The 22,845-nt window shown below is 40.4% G+C and overlaps 1 protein-coding gene and 1 non-coding gene across 5 annotated transcripts in view; one reads left to right on the forward strand and one right to left on the reverse strand.

Annotated features, from left to right (window-relative positions):
- The window catches only part of SLC25A17 (solute carrier family 25 member 17), a 40,739-nt gene extending 20,396 nt beyond the window's left edge, over nucleotides 1-20,343 (reverse strand). Inside the window, exons 1-3 of one of the 4 annotated variants that reach the window (XM_052640227.1) lie at nucleotides 20,152-20,343; nucleotides 2,388-2,448; nucleotides 504-570 (exon numbers count right to left, since the gene is read on the reverse strand). In XM_052640227.1, the coding sequence (XP_052496187.1) occupies nucleotides 504-570; nucleotides 2,388-2,448; nucleotides 20,152-20,343 (320 nt within the window). Of the gene's footprint in view, nucleotides 1-503; nucleotides 571-1,231; nucleotides 1,305-1,360; nucleotides 1,462-2,387; nucleotides 2,449-20,151 lie in introns of those variants that run through there. The other 3 variants (XM_052640230.1, XM_052640229.1, XM_052640228.1) reach the window with 3 other exon arrangements.
- LOC128049086 (U6 spliceosomal RNA) lies at nucleotides 5,110-5,213 on the forward strand. Its single transcript, XR_008199458.1, has one exon. It is a non-coding gene; the product is annotated as a U6 spliceosomal RNA (small nuclear RNA).
- Nucleotides 20,344-22,845: the final 2,502 nt, after the last annotated feature.

Consider the following 22,845-nt stretch of genomic DNA (forward strand, 5'->3'; position numbering starts at 1 on the left):
GTAAAGGAAGAAGGATGGGGCGGGTGGAGAGGGAAGGAGAAAGCATGAGCAGAAATGGAAAAAACAAATAGGAAAGAAAGTGTCAACAACAGGCCAATCTGGGTAAAGTACATACTGGTATTTTTTGTATTAACACTATTTTAGCTTTGCAGCTTTCTGTAAGTTTGAAATTATTTCCAAATTAAAAGCTTTTTAAAAGGTACAGAGGTCTGAGTGTATCTGATAGGAATGAATCAAACAGCTATCACCTCCTTCAACTTACTGTACATAAAACAAAGCACAGGTTTCATGTGAAGTCTCTGTGATCAAGAATTATAATGGCCAACCACAGAACTTTAAGGCAGTGGAAATAACTGTGCAGTTAAAAGTCAGGCAATTACAAATTCACAACACAACAAGGCTATGAGAAATGAATACAGAGTGAGCAGAGACACGACAGACGCCCGGGAATCTCCCAGTGAGCTGCTCCATCTGACAAAGATGAACGAGACGGTGGTACTCACAGGCCTTCTTCTTTAATGATCTCCAGGAGCACCATGTGTGTTGTTTTGGACTTTCTTTTCTCGTCAACTACAAGATCAAAGAGTTTCAAGATAAGTCCTTTGAGAATTGTTATCTTCAGCACCAACAAGTTTCACTGAAAGGCCACTGCCTCGCCTGAGCAATCTTTCAATCTCTGGGCTCCCTGGTTTGCCTCAGAATTCAGTGATTCTCCTGTGTTCCCATGGGCTAAATTCTCAACTGCTGATTCCCTGGGTTTTAACTGTTATTCATGAACCATAAAACATTTTAATTCAATACCTGATTTCCAAAGTGAAAGATGTAACAGGAGAAATTTATTTTTTTTGTATTTCATAGGGCTCTTCTGTTGTTTTTTTTTTCAAAGTTATATATTCTCATTTTTTTCTTAATATCTTATAAAGTAGAGAGAAAATATATTATCATTTCCCTTTTAGAGAAGAGGTTACAGACACAACACTGTCAAGGACATATGTGGTTGGCAGCAGAGCCAGGATTAAAACTCAAGCTTCTAAAATATTAGACTTGGGCTCTGTTTCCTAATCTTAAAAAAAAAAAAAAAAAGGTCTCAAAAGGAGAGCTCTACTTTTCTTTGCATTCTCAATGAAAACAAAACCTACTTTAATCAATTTCAAATTTCTTACTCATATCTGACAGTATTCTGAAAATCTAAAAATGGGAAAATGAACCAATTACTTAAGAAAATTGGTACCTGCATGGCTCATGAGATGACAAATTAGGAAACGCTGTACAAGGCCTCTGACAATAACCATCAAAATTGCAAATCTTCACACTCTGATCCGACAACCCCACTTCTGGGGATTGATCCCACCGAACTTACAGAAACAGAATGACATGTGAACAAGCCGATTCGACAAAAGAGGAGACGTAATCCAAGAATCTCTACTAGTGCAGGGGCACACAGGTTATGCTGCAGCCACGCCATGGGCCACTCTACAGCCAGAAGAAAGGGTCGACAAGCCCCCAGCAAGCTGACTTGGAAGGCATCCAAACAATGCACGATATGGAACAGTATGAAAAGTAAGCTTTTTGAGTAAGAAAGAGAAAATTGAGAATATATATCATTTGCTTGTTAGTCTATAAAGATTCTCAGGGCTATTTGAGAGACTAATAAAAGATATTATCTATAGCGGAGAGAAAAGGAGGCAGACTAGAGTGAGATTTTTTTCACTGTACTATCCATCTTTTTATGTATTTTAGATTTCGAGTCATGAAAAAGTACTACCTGCCCCAAATCTCTAAAATTAATTAAACAGTAGTCATGAAGGGTCTTAACACAGCAATTAGTTTATTCAAAGCTAATCTTACTCTTCTCTCTTAATGTAAGTTTGGGCATAGGTTTATAATTTCAAGTTGAAAAATACTGAGGAAAAAACAAGTAGAATTTATAAATATAAAGTGAAATGGGGGGGGGGGGGGGATGCGCCTAGAACTCCATGCCTAGATGAGCAATGATAATGGTATGTGGGACCATGTTTCCTATTCTCTGCTCTCTTTACAGAAAATCTACTCCTAATAAAAAAAACAAAAAACAAAACAACACTCTACATTCTGCCTTTCAAAAGTCATACTGTTTATCAGAACGAACTATAATGATTCAAAATGACTAATGCAAACCCACTCAGGTCTCTCAGACTAAAAAATGGCTGAGGCTATGACTCATTCACAAACACCTCTCTGTTAATTAGGAAATAGCAGTGATGACCAGTCCTTAAAGTCAGTGAAAAGGGACAACAGCAGATACTAATGAAACAGAATATCCTTATGTTACTTTAGAATTTAGTAGAGAAATAAGTCTGCCTCCTGACATCAAATGAACAGGAATATGATGACAATCAGATACTCACCTTGCAGACGAAGTCGAGCTGTATCCAAGGGAAAAAACACTGTCATTGCTGTCATGCTTCCCTGAAAAGTTTGAAAAGCCTTTAGCCATTATGGTATCACAAAAATAATGAGCCACAACTTTTAAATGAACTTAAGTTCGTTGGTATCAACAGGTCAAATCAAATTTTCAGAGAACAAATATACAGATTATTTTAATCCACTGGGATCATTATTGTTCAAACTTCTGTCAGTTACATTTAGTTACATACTTGAACAGACAGAAGAAATCTCTTCCTGATATTGAAAGAAAAAAGGTAGTGGGTCCCTGGAAATGACAAACTTAGGGATTTACAACCTTGGACACATATCAAAGATAGCAGGTAAATGGATTTTTAACCTTTTATTGGTCAGTTACCGCTCCTATGCTATCCTCTGATAACCCAAGAAACCAAAAAATCTAGTAATCAGATACGTATTTCTATACTCTGTGCTTAATAATATATTCACCACAAAGTAAAAGAGAGTTAAGGATCATATTGTTCTTTGAAATAGCTCTGTCTGCTTGTGTTTTAAATAAAAGAGGGGAAATATCTTTGCTAAAAATTCTATAAATAATTTATCCAAGAGAATCCAATGACAAAAATTATCAGTGGGGGAAAATAAGAAGCCAACAACTAGTCTTTTCATTCATGAAGCCCTAAGACAGACAAAAATCAGAAGCATACAGTTAGGGATAAAATCATATGGATGAAATCCCCAGGTGAGTTTATGGATATCAACCCAGATGCAGACCCCTCTGGTGTATATTCTCAGGCATAAGATCAAGTTTTAGGCTACTGATCTAATAACGGTAACACAGAATATTTTTATCCTGACAACAATGCGAAACTAAGTCAACTTTAAAGATAAGAACAAAAATGTGCTAAGTCTCTTACCTATTTATAGATGAGCCTGTCTGACAAGGGAGAACACTGTATTGTCCTATTAGTTACTCTTAGAAACTCAGATTCAATGTTATTTCCCCCAGCCATCAGGTCCTCTGTGTTCCCACAGCACTTGTTTATGTCTCAGAGCACTCAGGCTGCATGAAATCTTATTCTTCCACCGGATTGTGAGAACATCTATTTATCTCTGAATATCATCGATTCTTAAACATTTATTAAATTCAATCTACTTTCAGCTATCTCTGATGCTGGGAGGGATTGGGGGCAGGAGGAGAAGGGGACGACAGAGGATGAGATGGCTGGATGGCGTCACCGACTTGATGGACATGAGTTTGGGTGAACTCCGGGAGTTGGTGATGGACAGGAAGGCCTGGCATGCTGCGATTCATGGGTCGCAAAGAGTCAGACATGACTCAGCGACTGAACTGAACTCAGCTATTTATGCTATTCTGATGGCTCCCACATCAAATGATCTTTCCTAATAAGAACTAGATAATATTTAATGTTTTAAGTAACTCTGTATCTGTAAAGGTGTACAGTCTACAAATCTATTCTCCTGGCATCCTTGCTCACCTTACAAGCAATTTCCAAGAAACGGGGGCTGGAAAGCTGGTTACTGAACACTTATCAAGGTTAGTTTACTTCCTATCATGCTGCAATAGCTCATCTATGCAGGGTATTGCATAGACAGGGCAGCTCCAGACAGAAAAGTCCTGCCTGGAAACTACTTCCTCAAACAATTGGATCACCTCCATCCCTCTTCCCTGTCAGCTTTAAATAGACACCTGAGGTTTGCTAACTTAGAAGACCCTGCCCTGTGTGTGTGCTAAGTCGCTTTAGTCACGTCCAACTCTTTGCGACCCTATGGACTGTAGCCCACCAGGCACCTCTGTCCATGGGATTCTCCAGCCAAGAATACTGAAGTGGACTGCCATGGCCTCGTCCAATCTTGAAATCTTAAAGTACATCTTGTACCAAGATAAAGAGAACAGTCAAAAGTCTGTTCTATACAGGATATAGGATGCTTGGGGCTGGTGCACTGGGAGGACCCAGAGAGATGATATGGGGAGAGAGGTGGGAGGAGGATTCAGGATTGGGAACTCAAGTACACCCGTGGCGGATTCATGTCAATGTATGGCAAAACCAATACAGTATTGTAAAGTAAAATATAGGAAAATAAATAAATGGGAAAAAAAAAAACTATTAAACACTGATTTTCCTCCCTTCTCAAAAAAAAAAAAAAAAGAGAGAGAGAACAGTCAGTCCAAAGAGCTCAAAGGTCTATTACCTCCTCAAGCACTAGCATAAAAAACTCAGATCTATAAAATTAAAAAACATTTAAAAAATATATTAGTACTGGAAAGACTGGATCCAGATGGTAAACTGAAAAGCCATCTCTGCCCCCTCTGCATTCCAATCACTAATACTGAGAGAGAAGATTTATAATATTAATATAAAAGTGCTTTGTAGAAAAACAAAAAGGAATCTAATTGGTGGATTAGAAATTAAAAGGATGACAGAGTGAGGCTGTTTTGAAAGAAGAAACCACAAACCAAAATGCACAGAAGGTAGACAGAGTAGGCAGAATAGCAGCCCCCTGAAAGATTCCAACCCCCAGTTACCTGTGAATACATTACATTACATGGCAGGTCACTTTGCCAATCAGCTGACCTTAAAATCGAGAGATGATTCTGGATTATCTGAGCGGGCCCAACAAAGGTCTTTAAAAGTGGAAGAGTAGGTGGGAGTGAGGCAAGAGGACTCAGCCTATTATTGCTGGCTTTAAGATGCACAAAGCGTGCTTGCTTTGGCAGCACATATACTAAAATTGGAATGATACAGAGATTAGCATGGCCCCTGCGCATGGATGACACACAAATTTGTGAAGCATTCCATTATTTTTTTTAAAAGACAGACAAAGGGGCCACTAGCCAAGAAATGTGGGCAGCGTCTAGAAGCCAAAAAGAGCAAAGAAATGGATTTTCTCCTCAGGCCTCCAGAAAGGAACACATTGACATTTTAATTCTAGCTCGTGGGCTGTGTATCTGACTTCTGACCTGCTTGATTGTTCTACACCATTCGATCTGGTAGCCTGTGATTAATAACAAAAGTACAGCTGTATCCAGCTACAAATAAACTTCGTATCTATGAGAAAGTATATTGCAAATGATAAAGGTAAATTGAGAACATAGCTACTCGGTACTTTGGGGACTTGCTGTATTTGTCTCCTCACCAAGTAAACACACAGACGACTGTTTTCATAATTCTATACATGAAAGTCTCATGTTAAGCTACAGTCTTATAATTTTTTCAGAAATTTGAATTAAATTCCGCTTTTCATAAATACTCAGTGTTGTTTTTTCCTCTAGGACTGTCTTCTCACTTTTGTAAAATTGGACAGCACAAGATACTGAGAAGATAACTACACAAGGTACAATACTGTTGTGCTGGAGAGGCATATAAATCAATCCATTACTGAGTCCCACAGAATTCTAACCATCTGAGTGGGAGTTCTACTGTTGACAACAATTACAATTTAAAAGGCTCTCTTTCCGAGAAACAACCTTCTTCTAACTCACCAAAAACAAACATTCTGAGTCACAACACTCTACCATCCCCTTCTGGCATTTAACCATTTCGTGCTGGGAAAACAAATTAATTTCTCCACCACGTTGGCACCTGGAGGTGGAAAAGCCCTTACAGGCCCCCTAGCCCTGCAGACCCTTTCCCTGCACACCACGGAGCCTGGCCAGGGTTGATAAGTTGCTGTTTAGTTGCTAAGTCATGTCCGACTCTTTTGCGACTCTATGGACTGTAGACGGCCAGGCTCCTCTGTCCATGGGATTCTCCAGGGAAAAATACTGGAGCAGGTTGCCATTCCCTTCTCCAGGGGATCTTCCTGACACAGGGATTGAACCCAAGTCTCCCGCACTGTGGGCAGATTCTTTACCACTGAGCCACAACGGGGATCACAGCATCACTAAGAAGTCTGCTGAAAGCCAGTGGGGCGGAGGCAGCCAGAACCCAGGTCTCTTGAACTCCAGGCTCTACTGTTCACTGTTCTACCTCAGTTCTCAATCTTTTTTCCAATCAAGACATAAGCAACTTTGCATTTTTCTCTTCTACTTGTAAAAGTGTACATGTATACACAATACTAACCCCCACACACAATTGGGAAATTCTTAACAGGAATTTCATAGGGAGAGGGATTAACACCTCCTTTGGGATGTTATTATTTTTAAACAATAAGCATGTGTTGGCTTTAGTTTTGAAATGAGGAGAAGGAAATTAAAAAAAAAAAAAGACATCAGAATACAAGAGAGTAAGACAGTGTAGAGATTCTCAAAGCAACGGGCTGGGGGATCCTTGAGAGTCCCCTAACCCTGTCCAGGGGTCTGCAGGATCAAAGCTGTTTTCATAAACTACTACTGCATAATTCCTTTTTTTTTTTTTGCCTTTTTAAAATTCTCATTTTCTCACAGTGTGTAGTGAAGCTTTCCAGAGGCTCTGTGATGTATAATATTGTAACAGACTGAATGCAGAAGCAGATAAAAGGATCCAGTTATCTTCTACTAAGTATTAGAGAGATTTGCAAAAATACAAAACAATGCCACTCCTCTTACTAATGGGGGAAAAATACAGTTTAAAAAATGCTATGTATGTTAACATGTAACAGGGTTAATATTTTTAGCAGATAAGTATCTTTATGATTTCCCAGCTTTAATTTCTAGAATAATAAATATTGAAAGTTATTACCAAATAAGTAAAACCTCTTCAGAGTCTGCAATAATTCTTAAGAGTATAAAGAAATTATGAGACCAGATAGTCTTGAGAACTTGTTATAAACATGCCATTAAATATGAAAAATAGTACATTATTAACAAACTTAATTTTTAACATATCACTTCTAATATCCTTTTCAGCTGATGATATAGCCGTGTAATGTAAGAAATTGAAAACATCACAAACTTTTGGGTTGGACACTATCCTTTCCACGAAACTCTACAAAAGGCAAGTAATTCTAGGAAAAATAAATATAGCCTATAATTAATACCTTAGGGGAATCATTTATTAGAGGCTTGGGTTTGGTTGGTTTTTGTTTTTTTTTTTTAAGTAACAGAGATACTAGATGAGAAAAACATCTAATAGAATGCTGAAAGGAAAACCAAGTGCAAGTCTGGAAGTGACCTGAACATCCTGGAAATTCAAAGGCTATTATCGTCAGAATACAGACAGCACAACTAAGAAGGGAACAAAAGTCTGGGGGTAAGTAGAGGTCAAGTCAAAGGCTTCTGCTGAGTATATTAAGGACTATTCTAGTGACCAACTGGACAGATGTGGGGAGAGAAAGTGGAATTTCAAGGGCAACCCCCGGGTTTCTGGCTTAAAAAAAAACAACAGTGAGCATGTAGTCATGAACTAAGATGGTAAATACTGCAGGAGGAGCAACTTCGGGAAAAGCATATTGAGTTTGGCTTTTGCATTAAGAGTGAAGTCACTCAGTCATATCTGACTCTTTGAGACCCCATGGACTGTAGCCTGCCAGGGTTCTCCATCCATGGAATTTTCCTGGCAAGAATACTGCAGTGGGTTGCCATTTCCTTCTCCAAGGGATCTTCCCGACCCAGGAATCGATGCCAAGTTTCATGCACTACAGGTAGACTCTTATCATCTGAGCCACCAAGGAAGCCCAATCTTTCAGACCCAGGAATTGAACCAGGGTCTCCTGCATTGCAGGCACCTTTACCAGCTGAGCTACCATGGAATCCTGACTTTTAAGTGCCTCAAAGACTTCTACATGAAGATATCCAGCAGGCAGCCAGATCCATCTGGAGCTCCTGAGACTCTGGGACAGAAATGTAGATTTGGAACTTACTGGAATAGAGCATCTTTCTTCACCTTTAAGACAATAATGATTGTACCATGGCTTAACAGATCTTTGTTAGGGGTGGGTGAAATCATTATTTTACCAATATGTGATCATATACTGTTTTATTTTCGTAACCAAATTTCCATTCTCAACAAATAACTGAAAACATACCACATGGCAGAACATTTTGTGTTTCTATTTTCTATTTTACTGATTCTTCTCTTTATTATCTCCCTTTTCCTTTGAGAACTCATATCCTTATCTAATATCTTGAGATGGATGCTTAGCTCATTGGTTTCAGGTCTTTCTTCTCTTCCAACCTTGATTTCAAAAGTTACTCCTTTCCCTCTAGGTATTTTAGCTGTGTCTGACAGCTTTTCTTTACAACTCAGTGGTTTTTTCAGATATTCACAAAGTTGTACAACTTCACCACTAGCTAACTCCAGAACATTTTTATCACCTTAAAAGAAAACCCATTCCCATTAGCAGTCACTCTTCATTTTCTCTTCCTCTCACACGCTGGCTACCACTAATCTATTTTCTGTCTCTCCTTTGCCTATTCTATACATTTCATGTAAATAGAACCAAATAACACATGATTTTTTAATTGGCTTCTTTCGAGGTTCCTCCATATTACAGAATCAGAACTTCATTCTCCATTGTGGTTGCAAAATATTCTATTATATGGATAAATCACCTTCTGCTGATGAAATCCTTTCATCAGTTGGTAATTTGGGTTATTTCCACTTTTTGGCTTTATGAATAATGCCGCTACGAACATTTGTATACAAAGTTTTACATGGATGTGTCTTCAATTGTCTAGTAGTGGAACTGCTGGGTCATATGGTAATTATGTTTGACATTTTGAGGAACTAGTAGTTTTCCACAGTGACAACACAATTTTATATTCCCAACAACAAAGCATGAGGTTTCAAGTTTCTCCATACCCTTGCAACACTTGTCATTACCTGTGCTTTTAACTGTAGCTATCCTAGTGGGTGTGAAATAGTATCTCACTGTGGTTTTGATTTGCATCTCTTTGATAACTTGCATTTCACGTTATTTATTGGCTACTTGTATATCTTCACAGGAGAAATGTCTATTCAAATCCTTTGTGCACTTTTTTGAAGTTATTAATTTTTACTTTTCAACTATGGTGGGTCTTTGTTGCTGCATATAGCCTTTCTCTAGTGATGAGTCTGGGCTTCTCATTGGGGTCGCTTCTCTTGTTGCAGAGCAAGGACTCTAGGCACACGGGCTTAGCTGCTCCTCAGTTTGTGGGATCTTCCCAGACCAGGGATCAAACCCGTGTCCCCTGCATTGCAAGGCATAGTCTTAACCACTGGACCACCAGGGAAGTCCCATTTGTGCATTTTTTAATTAGGCTATTTGCCTTTCTATTAATGAGCTGCTAACATTCTTTACATATTCTGGAGGCTAGACACTTTATCAGATATTGCAAATCAGACTTGCAAATATGTTCTCCATTCTGTTGTTTTTTCTTTCTTAATAGTATTTGAAGCACAGTCTTAATTCAGATCAAATCCAGTGTATATATTTATTACTTGTGCTTTTGGTGTTATATCTAAGAAACCACTGCCTAATCCAAGGTCATGAAGATTTATGTCAATGTCTTCATCTAACAGTTTTGTAGTTTGAGTTGATACATTTAGGTCTGAGGATCATTTTGTTAATTTTTGTGTGGTGTGAAGCAGGGGTCCAGCTTCATTGTGTTGCATGTGGATGTCCCACCGTCCCTGCACAACTTATTGGAGAGACTGTTCTTTCCCCATTGACATTCCTTGGTGTCCTTGCCAAAAGTCAACTAAAAACAAATTTGGAGGTTTATTTTTTTGGATTCTCAGTGCTGCTCTGTTGATCTGTCTGTCTATCCTTATGCCAATATCAGTCTCTTGATTACTGTAGCTCTGTACTAAGTTTGAAATCAGGATTCTAAGAGTCCTCTAAATTTTTCTTCCCCAAGATTATTTTGGCTACTCTGGATCCCTTGAGTTTTCATATAAACTTTAGGGTCATCTTGTCAATTTCTGCAAAAAAGCAAATTGGAATTTTGATACGGAGTATGCCAAATCTGGTAGATCCTCTTAGGAAGTACTGCCACCTTAACAATAATGTTTTCCAACCCACTTATTCAGAGGATGTCTTCCCACTTACTTAGGGATTTTTTTCAATGACTTGTTTTTAGCGTAGCTACAAGTTTTAGTATGCACCATCTGTGCTATTGGTTGTTTTTTTTAAAATGTGAAGTCTGCACTAAGTAATTCTAGTCAGTCTTTTTTTTTTTTTTTGTGGTTGCACCTCACAGCTTGTGGGATCTGTTCCTCAACCAGGGATTGAACCTATTCCCTCCGCAGTGAAAGCACAGAGTCTTAACCACTGGACCACCAGAAATTCCCTATCACTTAGTTTTAAATGCTTTTTTATTTCCATTTGATTTCTTCTTTAACCTACAGATCATTCAATAATGTGCTTAATCCCAAACATATATATTCACATTTTGAATCTATTACCCCTTAGCATCTATCACCTCTCTTCTATGTTCCTTGGATATTTAACAAGTGAACTAGAAATTTATTCTTAACTTAATCCCCCTGCTCCAAAAAATTTATAAAATTTTGTACAATAACAAATACCAAGCAAAAGTAAATCAGAACAAACATAAAATAACTACCACTTTATCCCGAATATGAAAATGAGGACAATGACAAAATCAGGGAGGAAAAAACCCAGAATCTGAAGTTAGGCTCTTTGTACACAAGTATCTGATTAAAAGACACACCAGAGGCATTATAAGGGGGCATCCACACAGCCTCAAGAGTTTCAATCAGAAAGATCAGAGCACAAATACAAACACTGCTTTAGCAAAGTATCAATACATCTGATTTAAAATAATAAGGCCTTGAATCACTTTGAGTGGTGGCTAGGAAAACAGAGAAGGAATGTCTGCCAGGAGAACTATAAAAGAATCAATAGTATCTGCTCATTTATTGGATGTGGATCGCAAGAGAGATGGGAGAGGCAGAGAAATGAAGATACCATTGACAGAAATAGGTAAATGAAAAGAGGAAAATAATTGACAGGAAATAGAAAAATAGAAAATGAAAATGATATAGTTTTAAGAAATTACTAGTTCAATCTTGGGCACAGTGAATTTCAGATGATGAAAAATTAAGTACGCGCTCACTTGAGTTCAAGCAGTATTATATATCCTGTGTACAAAATTCTACTACAGTAAATCCACTACATACGAATGAGTTCTGTTCCAAGAGTGAGTTCTTAAGTCCAATTTGTTCATAAGTTCAACAAAGTTAGCCTAGGCACCCAACTAACACAATCGGCTCTATAGTACTGTACTATAATAGGTTTATAATACTGGTCACACAAATATACATAAAAACAAACAATAAAGAAAACGTTTTTAATCTTGTAGTACAGGACCTTGAAAGGCACAGTAGTGCAGCTGGACTGCTGGCATCCAGGGTCTGGCACCGAGAGAACAGGCAGGAAGGGTTACTGACTAGGGGAGGGCGGGGGGGAGATGCAGAGCTGAAGGATCCTCAGCAACAGGAGACGGAGGGCAAGCTGCAACTTCACTCACACCTGACAGTGATGGGACACATATCTGCATGTCTGAAAGCTCACAAGTTGAAGATTCATACGAAGGGGAGTTACCATATATCCCAGTCACTGACGGGGGAGCCTGGTGGGCTGCCGTCTATGGAGTCGCACAGAGTCGGATACAACTGAAGCAACTTGGCGGCAGCAGCAGCGCTGTACTGTATCTAGTTGTTAACTGAGTTTATCTTCCTTATTAAGACTATGGACAGGAACTTTTAAGTAATTAATTAATGACTAAACAGAAAACAAAATCTTCAGGCAGTTGGCAATACCATACTGCAGACAGGAGATAAATCACAGCCAGAGATAAAAATGGCAAACAAAGTCATACAGATCACTTTTTGCCTAAGTTCTTGGGCATTTCTGGTTCTCTCTATTGTGAACGATCCCATCATCAGCACCTGGCTTCCTTAATAGTGTATCAATATCTACGTTTCAGGTTATATGCCCAAAACAGATAGTTTATTCATTTTCTGGGCTATGTCTCTCCCGTAAAAGGTCAATAAATATCCAGTCTAGCTTTTAATTTGGCTGACAACAAACACACATGGAGTTGAAATGAGGTACTTAACACCACATAGTCAGAAGGAAAGAGTGGCGTAAGCTTGGTCAAGGCTTCGTTTCCTAAGCACGTACAATCTTCTGGAAATACCAAGACAGGGACACACACAAACACAGAAGCAGAGTGTCATGCCCCTTCAGCACGAACAGTGATGCCTGGGTTGGCCGACCAACCAAATTCAACCATTTCCAAAGTGCTAATTCTCTCCCGAAGGATGAAAAACAATCCCCCGCCCCGCCAAATGCAATGCTAGTTCCAAAGCAAATTTCCAGAGGACTCCAGAAATGGTGGTTGAGTCAGAGGAGCATCCTGAAACCAGTGTACAGCATTTTCTAATACGGTACACGGCATTACTGGACAGACGGATTATTTTAAAAAGAAAAACAACTAAAATACACCGTCAGTGGTAGATCTCGATCTAATGAAATTCCAAAGATGAAAGCCACTTTGGCTTTCATATTAAAAAATGTTCTTCACCTAACCAGAGTTAATATAAGTCTTTCCCATGATACAACAATCAAGCTAACCCTCATACCCGTACACAAATATACAAGGTAAACAGAAGGCTTAAACATACCTGAGTGTCAGAAGGAGCATGGGCTTTGGAATAAAATAAACTGAGGTTCAAGTGCCAGCTAGAGTACACACATAAATTACTTCAAATCTCCTTGCCTCGATTTCCTCATTTATAATCTAAGGACCAATAAAAACTGTGGGGGCTGCTGTAAGAGGTTAAGCATTAACTTATGGAAAGACCCAATATCATACTAGGCACACAGCTGGCACTCAAGAAATGCTGCTCTCTGTATGTACTTTTTATAGCATTTTTTAGCAGTAGGGCTCAATATTAATCAGGGCCCTAAAATTAGCAATGGTTACTTACATTCCTTCCAAAAGAGCAATTGTTATTCAGTAAATTCATTTTAAAAATACTGCTCTTTTAGAAGGACCTTTAAGAACGTAGGAGGGTCAACAGTGTGAAAGACTACAAAGCTGAGTTAAATAAAAACGAAAAACACTCAGGAGACTAAGCCATTTGGAAGTCAGTGTTGGCCTGTGGGAGAGCGGGTCCAGTGATCAGAGTAGGATGAGGAGGGAAGGCAGTGAGAACAGACTAGTCATTAAATAAACTTAGCATCAAAGGAAGGAGAATAAGCAGCACCTAAGAGGGCAGTTTCTAAACCAGCTCAGTGTGGTTACATTACAGGACAGAGCTGAAGGGAAAAACACTGGGAAAAGGTTAAAGTTACAGGAAAGAAGGAAAAATGAATGGAGCAAAGTCCCAAAAGATAACTGTGGGTAATGTAAGAGGGGAGGATCAAGATCAAAGGTAGCAGAGTCCAGCCACATCCGTCTTTCCTGAGATCAGCACAATGGAGGAAATACGGAGGACAACTGTAGCTGATTCTGTAATTAGAAAAAATGGAAACGTTAGAAAGCTCATCCCAAGTAGCTGCTATTTTATCTAGAGCAAAAGGTGAGATCATCTGTCACAAGTGAATGGACAGAGCTGACCACATAAGATGAGAGAAAATTTCAATTCCAGTGAATTTCTAAAATCGGACAAATGCTGCATTTTCAAGAATACATCTGATAAAGAAACGAATGATTATGGGTTTACCACACTATCACAGGTATTGAGGTAGGTACTCCACAAGGGTTACCACACTGACTTCTCGGGAGGACCCAGTAAGCAAAGTTTCCATTTTATAGCTCAGAAAACTCAAGTTCAAAAAGAAACCATGAATGACCCAAGATGACACGGATAGGTGTGTCTTACTCCAAATCGTAACCAAATAATCCCACAGGCCAACACTGACTTCCAAATGGCTTAGTCTCCTGACTGTTTTTCATTTTTATTTAACTCAGCTTTGTAGTCTTTCACACTGTTGACCCTCCTACCTTCTTACAGGTCCTTCTGAAAGAGCGGTATTTTTTTTTTTTTAAGAGCAGTATTTTTTAAATGAATGCAGTGGTGTGAGGTCACATTAACATTTATACTAAATATTTACCACAGTGAAAAGTCAGAAACAATGCAAAATATTCATAAATTATGGAATACTCACCCACTCCAGTACTCTTGCCTGGAAAATCCCATGGACGGAGGAGCCTGTTGGGCTGCCGTCTATGGGATCGCACAGAGTCGGACACAACTGAGCGACTTCACTTTCACTTTTCACTTTCATGCACTGGAGAAGGAAATGGCAACCCACTCTAGTGTTCTTGCCTGGAGAATCCCAGAGATCGGGGAGCCTGGTGGGCTGCTGTCTATGGGGTCGCACAGAATCGGACACAACTGAAGCGACTTAGCAGCAGCAGCAGCGTGGAATACTCATATGACAAGAGTATTTTATTAAAAGCCAATGATTTCTGAAGTCTTCTTAATAACATGATATAGTAGATATCTCATGTTTTGGACCACACAGCAACATTCTCTTTTCTTGTGGGTGGGCTGATTTTCTTTACCTCTTTCCATTGTGCACAATCTTGGTACTATGTCAGCCTTGGGGGCTTATCACCTTCACAGAGGCAACCCACCACCTCTTCCTAGGTACCACCAAGGTCTTATCTTGGTGGTAGATGAGATACCTTGGGCGACTGAACTGTACAACCTTCCCCAATCCTACAATTTAGTTCAGTTCAGTCACTCAGTCGTGTCTGACTCTTTGCGACCCCACGAACTGCAGCACGCCAGGCTTCCCTGTCTATCACCAACTCACGGAGCTTGCTCAAACTCATGTCCATTGAGTCGGTGATACCATCCAGCCATCCCATCCTCTGTCACCCCCTTCTCCTCCTGCCTTCAATCTTTCCCAGCATCAGGGTTGTCTCTAATGAGTCATTTCTTTGCATCAGGTGGCCAAAGTATTGGCACTTCAGCTTCAGTATTAGTCCTTTCAATGAATATTTAGGACTGATTTCCTTTAGGATGGACTGGTTGGATCTCCTTGCAGTCCAAGGGACTCTCAAGAGTCTTCTCCAACACCACAGTTCAAAAGCATTGATTCTTCGGCCCTCAGCCTTCTTTAAGGTTCAACTTTCACAGCCATACGCGCCTACTGGGAAAACCATAGCTTTGACTATACACCACCACTACACACCTAAGAAGAGCTTCCTGAGGACAGGGACTTTTCCACTGACCTTTATATCCAGAGGCTTTGGACAGAAAATCAACAAGTTCTGCTTGGTTTCTATTTCTAAAAGGCAGGTAGTGAGCCTACAAGGTAAAAAGTCCACTTAATGTTAAGTATGTAAGAGTCAGATGTGCCTGTGTGCCTGTTGCTTCAGTCATGTCCGACTCTCTGCAACCGTATGGACTGTAGCCCATCAGGCTCCTCTGTCCACTGGATTCTCCAGGCAATAATACTAGAGTGGGTTGCCATGCCCTCCTCCAGGAGATCTTCCCAACCCAGGGATTGAAGCTGCTTCTCTTACGCTTCCTGCATTGGCAGGCAGGTTCTTTACCACTAGTGCTACCTCGTAAGCCCAAGAGTCAGATAGTTGTGCTTAATTTTCTCTTTTGATATCAACTGGTGAAAAGTGCTCTGAATAAGCTTTCTTACACAGTTCTAAGGATGGCTATGTCTGAGCTTTGAGTCACAGAACAATAACAGGTAAAAGGCAAGGAGAAAGGAAAACTTTCATATTTCTATAAGACTTGAATTCTTTAACCATCAGCATTTATTCAATGAAATGCAATTCTTTTAAAACAAATTATGCAATTAATTTTTTTAATATAAACAAAAGGGAAAAAGAAATCTCTTGAAAGCTACCAATTAATTATTATCATTACAATCCCAATGTCTGTTTCAACATCTAAACCCCCTTAGACAACTGCAACCAATCTCACTTTTCAAATTCTAGACTAATAAAATCTCTTTTTAATTACAAATGTGCATTTCTTCAAATAAAGTCTACCTGTGGAAGCTAATATGAGAACCAAAAATATGCAATTATAAATTCAGTTATACTCAAAATTTTGAGAATTATTTAATTGTATCAGGCAACAGTCATCAACTAGCCTTAAAGCATTCTCCTGAAACAGCACAATTCTGGTTCTCAAATACTTGAGATTATCTGCAATTATATCAAAGCGTTCCATAAAGCACTCCAAATCACTAATCTGTTTAACTTTCGAAGTGTTATGTGTATGCACATAACACCACACTTGAGGTGAGAAAGTGTAGAACCTGGAAAAAAGTGACTAAGCAAACATGAAACATGTCCTCTCAAAAAGGCTGTAAATCAACATCTCAGACAATGACTTAACAATCTTTTGGGGAGAAAAAACAAGTAATTACATCAGTTTATATCAAAGACAAAAAGCTGGTGAGGGAAACTGCCAGCATTTGTGATACAGGCTGCCTTGCTCAAGTCAGGCACTCAGGCACTCAAGTGCTCCTAACCCCTAACTCCTAACTTTGTATGGCCAAGGCATTTAACTAAACATGAGTCAATTAAACCACAGTACTACACATTAAAAGTAATGCTATTTTTCTCATCAAACATAGTGACATTTTGTGGTGAAACGGTTTCCCTTTGGTAGCAATTAGAAGAAAGCAGGTCCATGTTGTGAAGTTATCCTTAAAGCAGAAATTTGCAAAGAGTTAGGAGAACCACTCTCAGCCTGATATTCAATAAAGCAACGAAACACAATGTAATTTCTCATTCTAACAGGTTCCAGGAAGCAAGAGGAAAAGAAATTATTCTTACAAAAGTATATCTAGTAGATAATCTAACATAGCCTATGGGAGAAGGAAAAACCACTGAAAATTCCAGGTGCTTAATTTCAAGCAGAACTGTTAACACGAGAAAAATGGGAAATGAGACAGAAAAAAATAGAAATGCTTTTGCAGGTTAAAATGAGATATATCATCTCTACCCCCAATTACTGCCTACAGCAGAACTCAGAAAACTAGGCACAAGAGTCAAGTCTATTCAATGACTGGTTTTGTAAACTAAGATTTCATTAGAATAGCCCTCCATCCATTTACTTATTGTCAATGACTGGTTTCAAACTATCTTGGCAGGGTTGAGTAGCTTTGCCAGAGACCATACGCCTAAATTATTTACCGGTTGCCTCCTTAAAGAAAAAGTTTGCTAACCCTTTTATTTCTCTCATAAAACTTAACACTACCTAAAATTTGTTTTTTGATTTAGTCAGTTATTGTCTTAACTTCCCCACTAGAAAGCAAACTTTGTAAAGAAAAAGACTTTTGTTCTCCACTATATTTCTTGCACCTAAATCAGTGCATGGCACATACAAAGCACTCAATAAAGATGTTGAATGAATGGCTATTTATTAAGAAAAAGAAAGGAGAAGAAACATTTCCCATCTTCCCATTCTCATTCTCTCTTTAATGCACTGCAACTATTCACCCTACAAATCCACCAAAACAAGTCTTCTCAGTTAACCACTGGATTTATCATGTTGATAAACACATTGATAAATCCAACGGTTAATCCTCAGTCCTCATCTTACTTGACTCATCGACAGCATCTGACCCAGTTGGTCTATACCCTCCTGCGTGCAACTCTCAGAACACCATATTCTCTTATTAATAGTTCACCTCCTGCCCAATGGAGACCTTCCTTAGTCTCTGCTAGTCCTCTCGCTTCCCCAGCCTCTTCATGTTGGCATGCTTCCAGGCTAAGCCTTTTGAGACTTTTCTCCTCCATTCACAAAACTCATTTCTTTGATGAGCTCATCTAGTCTCATGACTACTCTTCGGCATTTCAAACTTAACTATCAAAAACCAAACCCAGGGATTTCCCTGGTGGTCCAGCAGTTAAGACTCTGAGTTTCCAATGCAGGGCATACAGGCTCAATTCCTGGTCTGGGAACTAAGGTCCCACATGCTGAGTGGCACGGCCAAGAAGTAAAAATAAATAAAAATAAAACCCAAAACCATTCTCATCTTTCCCCCAAAAGCTGCTCCTTTATAGTCTTCACCATCTCAGTAAATGGAAATATAATCCTTCCAGTTGCTCAAGGCCAAAACACTTGGGAGTCAACCAGCTCTTATTCTATTACATCCCACATCCAATCTACCATCAAAACCCTGGTAGCTCTATCTCAGAAATATATTCCAGGTGAATGAGCTTTTCTCACCATCTCCACTGCTACCATCCTGGCGGGCTGATGGTTTCCATGCTTTTACCCTTGTTCCCTTACAGTCTACTGTCAACGGAGCAGCCACGGTGATCATGTTTAAAATGTAAGTCAGCAAGTTGCTGCATGCTCAAAATAACTTGCTCTAACAGCTAGCCAGCTCCCTTCACACTCAGCGTTAAAATTCTCACACAATTTGGTCTCCTGAAACCTGTTTGCCCGCCTTTGTTTCTCCACTCCAAAGGTCTCCAGGCCTATCCTAGGGTATATCAAGCAAGCTTCCATTTCAGTGCCTTTACCCTGGCTGAAAGGCTCTTCTGGTCTGAGTGAACTAGGACTCCTAAATCAGGCACTTCCATCAACTACTGTGCCATCTAATTCACATAACAACTCTGTGAGGTAGGTGTCAATGCCTCCATTTAAAGATTAGGAAAGTAAAGTTTTTAGGCCACTTATCTAACAAGGATAGAGTTGGGGCTCAGCCTCCATTAGTCTGCACAGAACATGAGCTCTGATGCTTTTGAACTGTGGTGTTGGAGACGACGCTTGAGAGTCCCCTGGACTGCAAGGCCATCCAACCAGTCCATTCTAAAGGAGATCAGTCCTGGGTGTTCATTGGAAGGACTGATGCTGAAGCTGAAACTCCAATACTTTGGCCACCTCATGTGAAGAGTTGACTCATTGGAAAAGACTCTGGTGCTGGGAGGGATTGAGGGCAGGAGAAGGGGACGACAGAGGATGAGATGGCTAAATGGCATCACCGACTTGATGGACATGAGTCTGAGTAAACTCTGGGAGTTGGTGATGGACAGGAGGCCTGGCGTGCTGCGATTCATGGGGTCGCAAAGAGTCGGACACGACTGAGCGACTGAACTGAACCGAAGAGGAGAGGATTCAGCCAGTTATATGCCTCTGAAGTCCCAGTGATTTCAGGTGCATACTGACAGCTAGAGAAGGATTTAGAAAAGCAGAGAGCCAGTATGAGAAGCAGGATGAGAACCAGAGAGGAAGGTACTGAACCAAAAGAGTGGTGTCAAATGGAAGTGAGACATCCAGAAGCTCAAGAACCAGGCACATTCCTCATAGTAAACCACACCTGTGGTAGAGAGCAACTTTGCTCTTGACTTAAAAAAAAATGGTATCTTCTCCTGCCAACAATATTGGCCAGAGGTTTGTATCCCTGCTAGGTTCTGCCTCTCACCTGCAGTTTAGTGTGTGAAAAGAGACTGTGTAGTTAAGAATGTGATTAAGCAACACAGCTGCACACCTAGGTTTTCCTCTGGCCCAGTCAAAGTTTGTGCGCCCGGTGGGGTGAGACAGGGGGACGACTGCCCTTTAAATTTCAGATGGCAAAGAGAACAACAGTATCTTCGTCCTTGTGGGTGTGTGGGACACACACTTCCCCCCTCCCCCATCCCCACCCCCCCTACACACACATCCCAGGTACTCTTTAAGAGGACAGAGCGGTAGCCAGGAGCGGAGAGGGTGTCGGCCTTTACACCAAATTCTTCCAGCAACATTTAGCTTATGCCCCATTCCTCTTCGCCCCAGTCACGACACGATCGCCTTGCCATCCCCATCCCCCAGCCAAAGCCTGGTCTGGCCCCAGAGAAGCCCCACACCCCACGGTGGCCCAGGCACGAAGACTCCGCCTCACCACGGCTCCCGCCACGGCGTGGACCAGGCTTTCGTAGGACAACACGGAAGACATATGTGCGGTTCCTGCAAACCCGGCTGCAGTTTCCCAGCAGAAGCTGAAGCCAAATTGACTGGCGAAACTAGCGCCAGAGTACCCGGCAGGGGCGTCACAAGCTCCACCCCTCAGGCCCGCCTCCTCCAGAACAACCATTTCCGGGTCGCAGGGCGCCCGAGTCTCCTGGCCCGGAGGCCGCCTGCGAGAGAAGAGGGAGGGAACGCTCCTTGGCTCTGATTGGTCCCCGGCGCTGGCGCGGGGCGGGGCAGACCGGTGCTGCGGCGACCACGTGGAGGGTTGGGTCTGGCGGAAACTCGGCACCCGGGAGGTCAACTCTGTTTCCTCGCGTTGCCGCTGCCCGGTGGTGCTTTACACCTACTCCAACACTGGGGACTTCAGAAAATCTTTTTTTCCCTCCACATCTCTTCATAAGACTAGCTGGAGACAAGCAAGATGGGGGACTCATCTTCCTGTTTCTCTAAGACTTTACTCATATTTTCTCTAGCTAGTATTTTTAGTCACGTTTTGGTCAAGAGGACATACATGTTGATTGGGCAATGTTCTCCCCTCTGAAAAACCCTGGTGGGACGAGAACTTGAGCGTCAGGAAATCAAAATGATCAGATGGAGGTGGGAACAAACTAGTTAGCAACTAGTAAAATTTTTTACCCTATTGGTTTCCTCCTTTGTGAAATGACAGTGTTAATACTTCTAGGATTACAAAAGTTAATTTATGTAAATTTAAACATACTTTAGAAAATACTGAAGAAACACAATTTCATATTACTAAGTGAAAACAAACTACACAAAATTAGAAAAACCACATTCTACCCCTCACCCACAACATACTGTGACACCAGGTTTCAGGACTTCAACTTCTGTTACTTAGGTACCATCGTCATGGATCTCTGCCAGTTTCAGAACCATCAAGTTTACTTTCATAATACCTTTGCTGATTGATAGTCTTTGACTGGAATTCAAAAGTAGGAAGTAAAGAGCTACCTGGAGTAACAAGCAAATTTGGCCTTGGAGTACAAAATGAAGCAGGTAAAGACTAACAGTTTTGCCAAGAGAATGCACAAGTGATAGCAAACACCCTCTTCCAACAACACAAGAGAAGACTCTACACATGGACATCACCAGATTGTCAATACCGAAATCAGATTGATTATATTCTTTGCAGCCAAAGATGGAACAGCTCTATGCAGTCAGCAAAAACAAGACCAGGAGCTGACTGTGGCTCAGATCATGAACTCCTTATTGCCAAATTCAGATTGAAATTGAAGAAAGCAGAGAAAACCACTAGACCATTCAGGTATGACCTAAATAAAATCCCTTACGATTATACAGTGGAAGTGACAAATAGATTCATGGGATTAGATTTGATAGAGAGAGTACCTGGAAAACTATGGCTGGAGGTTCGTGACATTGTATAGGAGGCAGTGATCAAGAACATCCCCAAGAAAAAGAAATGCAAAAAGGCAAAATGGTTGTCTCACGAAGGCTTACAAATAGCTAAGAAAAGAAAAGGCAGAGGAGAAAAGCAAAGATATTCCCATTTGAATGCAGAGTTCCAAAGAATAGCAAGGAGACATAAGAAAGCCTTCCTCAGTGATCAATGCAAAGAACTAGAGGAAAACAATAAAATGGGAAAGACTAGACATCTCTACAAGAATATTAGAGATACCAAGGGAACATTTCATGCAAAGATGGGCACAATAAAGGACAGAAATGGTACAGACCTAACAGAAGCGGAAGATATTTAGAAGAAGTGGCAAGAATACACGGAACTATACAAAAAAGATCTTCATGACCCAGATAACCATGATGGTGTGATCACTCAGAGGCAAACATCCTGGAATGCAAAGTCAAGTGGGCCTTAGGAAGCATCACTACGAACAAAGCCAGTGGAGGTGATGGAATTCCAATTGAGCTATTTCAAATCCTGAAAGATGATGCTGTGAAAGTGCTGCACTCAGCAAATTTGGAAAACTCAGCAGTGGCCACAGGACTGGAAAAAGTCAGTTTTCATTCCAATGCCAAAGAATGTTCAAACTACCACACAACTGCACTCATCTCATACACTAGCAAAGTAATGCTCAACATTCTCCAAGCCAGGCTTTAACATTACATGAACCGTGAGCTTCCAGATGTTCAAGCTGAATTTAGAAAAGGCAGAGGAACCAGAGACCAAATTGCCAATATCTGCTGGATCATTGAAAAACCAAGAGTTCCAGAAGAATATCTACTTCTGCTTTATTGACTATGCCAAAGCCTTTGACTGTGTGGATCACAGCAAACTGTGGAAAATCCTTAAACAGATGGAAATACCAGACGACCTTCTCTGCCTCCTGAGAAATCTGTATGCAGGTCAAGAAGCAACAGTTAGAACTGGACATGAACAACAGACTGGTTCCAAATTGGGAAAGGAGTATGTCCAGGCTATACATTGTCACCCTGCTTATTTAACTTATATGCAGAGTACATCATGAGAAACACTGGACTGGATGAAGCACAGGCTGGAATCAAGATTGCTGGGAGAAATATCAATAACCTCAAATATGCAGATGACACCACCCTTATGGCAGAAAGTGAAGAACTAAAGAGCCTCTTGATGAAAGTGAAAGAGGAGAGTGAAAAAGTTGGCTTAAAGCTCAAC

This window comes from Budorcas taxicolor, chromosome 5 (genome assembly GCF_023091745.1).
Source record: "Budorcas taxicolor isolate Tak-1 chromosome 5, Takin1.1, whole genome shotgun sequence".
NCBI classification, from domain to species: domain Eukaryota; kingdom Metazoa; phylum Chordata; class Mammalia; order Artiodactyla; family Bovidae; genus Budorcas; species Budorcas taxicolor.